Genomic DNA, 10,202 nt, shown 5'->3' with positions numbered 1-10,202 from the left:
GCAGTTGGCTGCTGTGGGCAAGCTGGGACTTGCTCTGCCACTTCACCCGCTGTCCACAACGCACTTGGATAGAAGAGGGTAAGATCCACGAACGTCAGATGGCATCTGAGATCACCGGAAGCCAGAAGAGCAGAGAGTTCGAGTCTTGGGGTTTGCCAGCAACAGGGAAAGGAGGTTTCAGGGAAGAATAGTTTTGCACCATTTGCAGTCATCTGTTCCTCCCCCTTCCTCTCATGTCAAGATCCATGAGTTGCTAGAGCCCCTGTCTCTCTTCTCCCCTCCCCCCCCCCGGTAGTCCGAAATTGCCAGGATAAAAAGTTGGAAATCTGTGGATTAATTATGGGAGATGATGTTGCTGCCTTGTGTGTTACCATCTCTTCATTGTCATAAAGATTCAGGAAGCTAGAAGATTTTCTCCCTGAGCCACAGAGCAATCCCTCTTAACTTATTTTTTATTATTATTACTTTTTTTTAGTAAAGTCTCACCAGGCATTGTTTTATTCCACTTGACAGATCTGAAAAAGGCACCGGTACATGAGCACATAATGGCTCTATGTGAATATATGTGAAATATGGTTTTGTACAGAAGCTACAAGTTGTAAATAATACTAGACAAATTCTTTGTTTCTTAAGAGAGAGAAAAAAACCCATGTTTTTCTACTTTTATAATGATGAATTTAACAGATGGTTTCCTCTGAAGATGAAAAATTCAGGTTTTGCGTGCACATTTTGTGTTCTTTATTATGCTCCTCAAAAACTAACACTGTCTCAGTTTTTTCCTCTTCCGAGCTACGGCCTGGCTATGAAAAAGCTTGAGAGATGCCCACCTCTCCAGTCAAACACAAAAACAGTCTGCGGGGGAAAGAGCAAAGCAAAATCTGTCTTCACATATTTCCTACCAGTTCAAAGACTTTTTTCTTACGCAAAGGAGAATGTGAGAGACTTCTTTGTTACAAAAACCCCGCAAGGATGTGGCCACGACAAAACGAAGCAAATCCAGTGAAGGCACGGTGCACAGCTGTGAAATCAGATCAACACACAAGATGATCTTCACAGTCTCCTCTTCTGTTGTGTTCTGGAGTTGTCATGCTAAGTTTTTTTTTTAATTTATTTTTTTCTCCCTCTGTCCTCCGTTCTTTACAGGTAAACTTGAAAATGCACCACCCATTTTCACTTTCCTCTCGTCACATTGTTTCAGTTTTGTTTTTCAAGTTTTGAAAGATTGTCCAATAATTTTTTCTGTTGTTTTCTTTCTCCCACCCTCTCCCCCACTCTTAGTCTCTTTAGCTTCTCATAATCCCTTCTTCCCCCTCTCTGTTCTCTTTTGCTCTAACACCTCTTTCTTTTTGTTTTTGAACATGTGTAATTTTGGGATATTTTGGCTTGGGCTGGATTTTCAAAAATACCTTTTTCCTTTTCAGAAACCTGAATTTTCTCCCATTTGATTAAAGTCAGTTTTTTAAAACATTGCCATCTGCCTCAGTCTGGTGGTGTTCAAAGTCTAGCAGAGGTTGTGAGCAGCAGTGACGAGCAACTGACTTTTCTGTCAGTGCAATCTAATACTCTAAAGCAGGGCTTTTCAACCTTTTCATCCATTGTACCACTTTCAGGATATCCGAGTACCACCAGTCACCTAGCAAGGTGTCAAAAACTTGATAACCAAAAAAAAAAGGGGGAAAAGTGATAAAGTACAGGTAGTCCTCAACTTACAACAGTTTGCTTAGTGACTGTTTGAAGTTACAATGGCACTGAAAAAAGTGTCCCCCAAGGCACAGCCGAGCAAGACACCTGCTTGCCTGCCCGGCCACGCTCTTCCTCCTGTCCGAGGTTTTCATTGTTGTGAGCATTTCTGTTGAGTATTGGCAGCGGGGGTGGGGGGGTGTTTGGTTTTTATTCCCCCCCATCTGCTGGGTGGTTGCAGCAGGTTTTGGTCACGTCACATGACCCTGGGACACTGACAGTCATAAATATGAATCAGTTGCCTAGCATCTGAATGTAAATCACAAGACCCTGGAGATGCTGCAACATTCCAGCTGATTGGTGCTTCTTCTGGGCTTAGCAGAAGCACCAGGATCAGTGAAGAGCTCCAGCTGGAGCCTGGTGCTGATCCTGGCGCTTCCACTGAGCCCTGACAGCCCTGAAGAAGTGCTGATCCTGGCGCTTCCGCTGAGCCCTGACAACCCTGCAGCTCCAGCCATCTCTTGCTCAGGCTTGTACAGTGCTGCCACCGGTTCAGCTCATTCCCCTCCTCCGCTACCACTTTTCTAGGATGGTCGCGTACCACCTGCCAGGTGCCAATGTACCACAGGTGGTACCCGTACCACTGGTTGAAAAGCCCTGCTCTAAAGCAGGGGTGTCAAACTGCCGGCCCGCAGGCCGAACATGTCACGTGGAAGCCATGCTCACCCCATTGCCAGCAATGGCAAAATTGGCCTGATACGTTGCGCGATGTCACGTGACGTCGCGAGTTTGACATGCCTGCTCTAAAGGGTGACCATTGTTTATTTCCGCTTATACAGGTGATTCTTGACTGGTGAGCTAGGAACCAGTCAAGGTTGTGACAGACCTGCCTGGGAGCTACTTAGGACCAGATTCGAAGTTCTGATGCCCCTCAAGGTCACATGGCTAAACTTTGGGTGCTTAGCAGCTGGACCACATTTATGGTTGGTTGTAACATTCCAGTCACATGACTGTTCTATGTCTTTAACAAAAAAAAACGGCATCTGCTTCCAGTTTTCGACAAAACCATTGGTTCATTTAACAACTGCTGTAAAAAAGGTCGGTCATGTGATCCAGCGGTCCCCAATCTTTCCAGCTCTGCAGACCAGTGACGGGATGGTTTCGCGTATGCATGCACCACTTACACAAATGAAATACCCAGCCGCAGACCAGGGGTTGGGGACTGTTTACGTGACCAACCCGTTTACAATCATCACAAATTGCAACCATGAGGGGCAAACCCCATTACCATCATAAATGAAGGTGTTGACAGAAGGATTACTTGAATTGCAAGTTTTATCTTTTCCCCAGCCTTCCACATTTCAGCTACTGGCAACGGGGGTAAACGTGTTACATATTTGTGTCACTGGTTTGTACCGGTAGTCTCGTCTGTGGCTGTCTCATGGGAGAGGAATGTTTAAGTTCCAGCTGGACTACTTTTTCCAGCAGATGAATTTCATGTAGAACAGTTTGGAGATTTCAGACTTACTGATGCTGCAGGAATGGATAACATTAGTGCAGTGTTTCTGCAGTTATTTCAAGTATAAAGATGCAGAAGCTAGATGTTCAATTGGATTCTGCTAGTTTTCTGCTAAAGCTAAATCCCTTTAGTATTCTACTAAATATTTTTTTATACTTATTGGAGAAGATTGATGAGTTAACATGGTACATTAGCTCTGGTTTGGTTTCCAGAATATCACAGATTAGAGTGATTGACAAGGTTACTACAGATAGCTACATCTTCTGATGTGGAGTGGTCTTACTAAGGGAAGGAGGTATATAACAAATGCTCAGATGGGGCAGTTATTTCCAAAGTATAAGTAAGAGTGGTAAGTAACCTGTGGGTAGTATGTGGCTAACCAGCACACTATCTGTGGTCCCCCAGAGGAAATAAGGCTGGAACATTAGAATATTAATTCTCAGCTGGAGGTCTTGGCATAGACTTGAGATCTTGAGGCATCTGTTGTCATTCTAAATATCAGTATTTCTCTCTCCCCCCCAGGTTAGGGACTCCTCATTGCTTTTTCTGGCGATGGCAGCACCAAACTGGAGCTTCTAGATACGGTGTGAAGCCAAAGCACCGTCTGGAGAAAGCTTAATATCAGTTAAGAGGATTATGTCTTAATTTTTTAATCTACAGGGCAAGCCAGCATCTTGTCTGAAATGGAAGACCTGGAAACGCCCTTTGAAATTTGAGGGTGGATATGTGTTGCATGCCCAAATGTTAATATATGCATCAAGAGATACTGCAGGTGTCTTGATTGAAAAACTAAAGTACAGTTCAAAGGCCTTCATTACGACTGGGATAATTTTTTTAACCACTGAAAATTACACATTTAGTTTGATTGTATACTAAAGCACCTTTCTCTCAACCCTGCCCATCAGGACTGTGGATCAGAAATGCTAAACCAGAGCAGAAGAGACTATACTTTAGCTTTCAGTGCCCTTTAAAAAAACGACAAAACTTAAAAAGAGTACAGGAGACAGCTAGTTACTTTATATTGTTCTACTTTCTCCTCCACCTTTGTAGCACCTTTTTAGTATGTATGCATCAAGGTCTTTTTTTCAGGGTTGGTTAGCATGTTGGATTTATCAGCAGCAGCCTTGGAGTTACAAATATGACATTTGTCTGCAACACCTTAAAGCAGATGTCCTTTCCTATGATCATATCTGGACAGCAATTACACAATTCCAGGAAAAGATGTAGTCCCGTTTTCCTTCATTTCTATTATCAATACAAAGGAGTCTCTAGAGATGCATCATACTTATAACCCTATCTAAAAGTATCTGAAAAGGGATTGTTAAAAACCTTACACCTTTTTATTGTGCATTATTAATCTGTTTAAATCAAATAAGGCAAAAAAATATCATTAGTGTTACCACAATGCTCGTTTTCTTTTTTTTTTTCCCCACCCCAATTTGATCAACTATTCCATTACAGTTGTAGTTAAAGTGCTCCAAACAGATGCTGCTGGGGACTTCTGGGAGATGAAGTCCACACAGCTTCAAGTTGCCCAGCCCTACAACACTGTCTTTTTCTAAAGAGTAAGACGTTCATTTGGAAGGTATCTCCAGTTAAGTTCAACTTCCTCCATATAAATCCAATTTCAGTATGCTGACGTACACATGATCGGTTCTTTTGCCTTTTCCTACCTCATAGAAACCTATGGACTCTACTGCCTGGACTCCTAACTCCTCCATCGTAGGAGCCCAAGCCAAACCTGATGGGAGCCGTGGCATTCCCTTCCTGGGAGGAACCTTCACAACAGTCAAATGGAACTTCCCTTGGGAGGGAGGGCAAATCACAGTCAAGCCTTTTTTGGTAAAGGCGTCTTCCAGACTTTGAGCCAGGGCTCCCAATTGGGGTGCAGGGTCCGGTGCCAAGTACAAAACCCGTGAATTAAAAGACTCCACATTACGGAAGGAGAGAAGCAAAACGGGGGGCAGCAGTCGCTGAAAACCAGCCTGAAGTTCTTCCAGAGCCATCATCGCTTTGTGGATTTCTTCAGGGGTATCCAAGTGCAGCAGGCAAAGCGTGACATGCAGTGTAGCTCTGGGCACACAGTAGGGAGCGAAGTCTGAGCTGACGGCACACAGAGCCTCCTGGAAATGTTTCACAGCTTCCCAGATTTCTGGGCTGGTAATCGGGATAGCTATGAAATGGGTGGGGCGCTCCTTCGGATAGGAGAAGCTCCTCCCTCCCTTCCTTTCCAGATCCACGTTTTCTTTCTCCACCATCACTGTTTCATTTTCTATTCCGACAGCACAAGCATGTTTGAATTCTTCACAGTTAACCGAGCCGGCTGCCTCCCCCTCCTTTTCTTTGCTGGCCACATTTCCTTCTTGGTTGAAGGACATGTCTTCAACCAACTCCAAATTATTCCCGGCTTCCCCCAAAGCCATCGCTAACTTCTGTCCATCGCCTGTCCCGTTCAACTCTTTCTCTTTGGGTGAATTCCCATCTACCTCTTCTTCAACTTGGAGGCTATTTGGAAGACCCGATATTTCCTTCACGGCTTGGGCATCTTCTTCCTTCATCACTTCTAAGATGGTTTTCCCACTTCCCGTGGATCCAAAAACGTCATCGGTGCGACTGACTTTGTCCCAAACCACACGGTCTCTATATTTAAAATAATGGATCCTATGTTTTGGGATAGCCAGTACACCAGGACCAACTGAAGCTAGATCCTCCCACGAGAAAGAAATAAAAGGTTCTTCTAAGATCCCCAAGAACCGGTCAAGGTAGCCGATAGAGAACTGCTCAGCAGGTACCTGTGTATCCCAGCGGAGTCGGGAAATGACATCCTCAGCTGTTTTCATGGCAGGTTTCTTCCCTTCTGTGAGCTGCAAGGAAGGAACATGGACAGGTCCAGGATCTTTTAAATGAACCTCACCATCATCACCAGGATGATAGTTTTGGCAGCGGGCACCAAAACGGCAGCGTCCCTCCAAGAAAAAACGACAGGGAGGGTTGATATTAGGAGAGGACTCTTCGGTCAAGGATGAGTCTGGATCTTCTGATGGTTCCAGAAGACTGTCAGAAGAGTGGTCAGTGAAGTCCTTCCCAGAGGAGGCAGCCAATTCATCCATCACTGAATGGGATGGGAGAAAGAATTAAAATCAGAAGAACAAAGGCTGACCACATCCAGTTTCACTTGCTGTCCCAGGGACAGTTCATAGCAGCAGAGAAATTATGGGATGAGTGGGATTGTTGAGTTGAGCAACTCACATTAAGGGCAAACGTAATGGCTCTAGTCTAGGCAATGTGATGATGAATCATGAACCAGGAAGTCTGACATAAAATCCAAATTCAGATGTGTGCCAATCTTCTCCCATGGAGACACTTATTGAATATGCTACAGTAATGGACATCAGTGAATGATTCTGCTCTGTTAATGTCTCAGATTAAAGCCTCCCAAATCAAGGCCCTCTGGGTTTTCAGAGATTTGAAAACCGAGGCCTTAACCTCCACTGCTAATTGTCATCTGTACAATATGTCCACACCTCACAGCTTTTCAACCACCTTGATGAAACTCAAATCTTTTTTTTTTTAATGTGGGCATAAAGACACCGTAGACAAAGTAGTTTAATAGTCACCGTTTTCCCTCGAGTCCCAATGTTTTTCAACCTCGGCATAAGATGTGCAGACTTCAATTCCTAGATCTGAAATCAGTACATTTTAGAGTAGCTGAGGTGATAAACAAAACACGGAACACCAGAGTTCAGGTAACAGAACAAATTTCTAAACCAAAATTTAATTAACTTTGACAAAAGTATCCAGTCCACCGTTCCTGTACTTCATCACATTTGCAATCTTTTATGTTTTATTGTGCCTTCTTTGATTGTTGTGAACCACCCAGAGTCGGGCAAGCATTTAAGTTTGATAAAGGATAATTATTATTAGAGGAAACTGAAGGCATGAGCTCATTTTTTAAGTCACTTTGCCGGTCACTCTCGCCCACACACCCACGACGTGTGAATACCGATACGGAGGTACTGGACTCGGGATGCCTGGATTATTTTAGCTCCTCGCACTTTTTAAAAATCAAAAGCAGCAGGGAGGAAGGAAAGGTGGGGGGGTCAGAAAGTGGACCGAGTTAGGGGAGAAATCTCCTACCTTTCCCCGATCTCCCACAGACGCTTCCGGGTCTGAGTTTCGGCGAAACCCGGTGTTGGTGCCCGAAGCGACCGCTCCCCGCCGCCGCCTCTGATTTCCTCGTCCCGTTTCTCGTAAATGGAAAACAAGGAAGGAACTCGCAAACAACTGAAAAGCATTGTGGGGGTATTCACGGGTTGGGCCCATTTTCACGTCAAAGCCAGCAGAGGGCAATGCTCCACCAGCTCAAGTCAGACCTTATTTGCAATCGATCGCCGCCTTGGACCCGCTTCGCAAAGCAAAGGGGGAAAGGGTTAGGGACCTTTTTGGCAGATATATTATAGACGTGCCTGATGAACTTGGTTCTGCCCTGGGTGTTATTTGGTTATTATTTATTTGATTTTTATCCTGACTTTATTGCTTTATAACTCAAGGTGGCAAGCATACTTAACTTCAGGCTGGAGGCTAAAACATATAAGGAACGGTTGCTGCAATTGGGTATGTCTAGTTTAATGAAGAGAAGGACGAGGGGGGACATGATAGCAGTGTTCCAGTATGTCAGGGGCTGCCACAAAGAATAGGGAGTCAAGCTATTCTCCAAAGCCCCTGAAGGCAGGACAAGAAGCAACGGATGGGAACTAACCAAAGAGAGAAGCAACCTAGAACTAAGGAGAATTTTTCTGACAGTTAGAACAATTAACCAGTGGAACAACGTGCCTCCAGAAGCGGTGAATGCTCCAACACTGGAAGTTTTTAAGAAGAGACTGGACAGCCATTTGTCTGAAATGTTATAAGGTCTCCTGCCTAAGCAGGGTGTTGGACTAGATCAGGGCTTTTCAACCTTTTCACCCATTGTACCACTTTTAGGATATGGCAACATCCAAGTACCACCAGTCGCCTAGCAAGAAGTCAAAAACTTGATGACAAAAAAAAAGGAACAAAGTGATAAAGTACAGGTAGTCCTCGACTTACAACAGTTCGCTTAGTGACTGTCCGAAGTTACAATGGCACTGAAAAAGTGCCCCCCAAGGCACAGCTGAGCAAGACATCTGCCTGCCCACCCGGCAGCGCTCTTCCTCCTGTCCGAGGTTTTCATTGTTGTGAGCATTTCTGTGAGGATTGGCAGTGGGGGTGTGGGGGTGTTTGGTTTTTATTCCCCCCGTCTGCTGGGTGGTTGCAGCAGGTTTTGGTCACTTCACATGACCCTGGGACACTGTGACTGTCATAAATATGAATCAATTGCCAAGCATCTGAATGTAAATCACAAGACCCTGGAGATGCTGCAACATTCCAGCTGATTGGTGCTTCTGGGCTCAGCAGAAGCGCCAGGATCAGTGCCGAGCTCCAGCTGGAGCCTGGCGCTGATCCTGGTGTTTCCACTGAGCCCTGACAGCCCTGCAGCTCCAGCTGTCTCTCACTCAGGCTTGTGCGGTGCTGCCACCGGTTCAGCTCATTCCCCTCCCCCACTACAACTTTTTTAGGATGGTCACGTACCACCAGCCATGTGCCAATGTATCACAGGTGGTACCCGTACCACTGGTTGAAAAGCCCTGGACTAGATGACCTCCAAGGTCCCTTCCAACATCATCATCATCATCATTATTATTATTATTGCATAGTCAGCCAGATGTTCAGACTGGATTTGGCATTTTTGTCTACCTATCAAGTCCTTACCAAGGATCTGGGATAGGCATATGTGGATGTTTGATGGTATTACAGATATCGTCGCAGGATGGAAGCAGTTCCTATTATTATTATTACTATTACTACTACTATTATTATTATTATTATTATTATTATTATTATTATTATTATTATTTCCTCTTTCTGTTTTTCCCACAACTTTGTGAGGTGGGTGACCCAAAGTCACCCAGCTGCTTAAGATGGGACTAGAACTCACTATCTCCTGGTTCTAGGCCAGCACCTTAACCTCTAGACCAGGAATGTCAAACTCGCGACGTCACGTGACATTGTGCAACGTATCACTTTTCCACCATTGCTGCAGTTTCGGCGTGACGCATCTGCCCCACGGGCCGGCAGTTTAACATGCCTGCTTTAGACCAAACTGATTATCCTGAACAGACTGTTCAAAGTTACAATGGCACTGAAAAAAGTGATTTATCACCGTTTTCACACTTATGACCATTGCAGCATCACCATGGTCACGTGATCAAAGTTTGGATGCTTGACAACTGGCATGTATTTATGACAGTTGCAGTCCTGCAATCATGATCACAAAGTCAATAGGGAAGCCAGATTCACTTAACAACCGTGTTGCTAACTTAACAACTGCAGTGATTCACTTAACAATTGTGGCCAAAAAGGTCATAAAATGGGGCAAAAGTTATTTAATAGCTGCCTTGCTTAGCAATACAAATTTGGATCTCAGTTGTGATTGTAAATTGAGGACTACCTGTACCAGACAATCTTGTAAGAATTTCTGAGTAGATTGTTCCCAAATAGCCTTTATTTCTTCTATAGTCAAATAATATTGTTCCATTGTATTAATGAGACTCTTCTCCTTTAATTGCATCTGTTAGTTCTCTCTGGTTCCCTCTAGTCAACCTTCAAGCCCTCTGTTATCATCTGTTTATTTTCCAATTAACAAACATTCCCTGGGGAGTATTTCTTACAATTAATTTCAAAATCTTCATATACTCCTTTATAAAATTTTAAACAACCCGCAGGAAATGTTTTTTTCACGTCAGTCTACCCCATTAACTTTCCAAAATCAACATTCTTTTGCTGTTTTCAAAACATTTGCTTCTTAGGCCTTAAACCTGCATAGAAGTCCTTTCAACTGTTGAAAAATGGGGCTTCTTCTGTTGTAATAAAACATCTAGAACAGTATTGTTCAAACTTTACAACTTTAAGACCCATGTCGTTG

General features: G+C 44.0%; 1 protein-coding gene across 1 annotated transcript; it reads right to left on the bottom strand.

Annotated features, from left to right (window-relative positions):
- Positions 1–4,201: 4,201 nt before the first annotated feature.
- Positions 4,202–7,455, bottom strand: LOC107282480 (leukocyte receptor cluster member 9-like). The gene is made up of 2 exons (XM_015810257.1): positions 7,337–7,455; positions 4,202–6,311 (listed from the first exon to the last, which is right to left on the bottom strand). Exon 2 carries the CDS (start codon positions 6,307–6,309, stop codon positions 4,801–4,803), a length of 1,509 nt encoding a protein of 502 aa, XP_015665743.1. The 5' UTR covers positions 6,310–6,311; positions 7,337–7,455; the 3' UTR covers positions 4,202–4,800.
- Positions 7,456–10,202: the final 2,747 nt, after the last annotated feature.

This window comes from Protobothrops mucrosquamatus, unplaced genomic scaffold, assembly GCF_001527695.2.
Source record: "Protobothrops mucrosquamatus isolate PMUCROS unplaced genomic scaffold, P.Mucros_1.0 scaffold8, whole genome shotgun sequence".
Taxonomy (NCBI): Eukaryota; Metazoa; Chordata; class Lepidosauria; order Squamata; family Viperidae; genus Protobothrops; species Protobothrops mucrosquamatus.
Note: the sequence above shows the minus strand (reverse complement) of the source record. Positions and strands in the feature narration are given on the sequence as shown.

Excerpts from the sequence above, each read along its gene's own strand:
- LOC107282480 (XM_015810257.1), bottom strand. The coding sequence starts at position 6,309 with ATGGATGAATTGGCTGCCTCCTCTGGGAAGGACTTCACTGACCACTCT.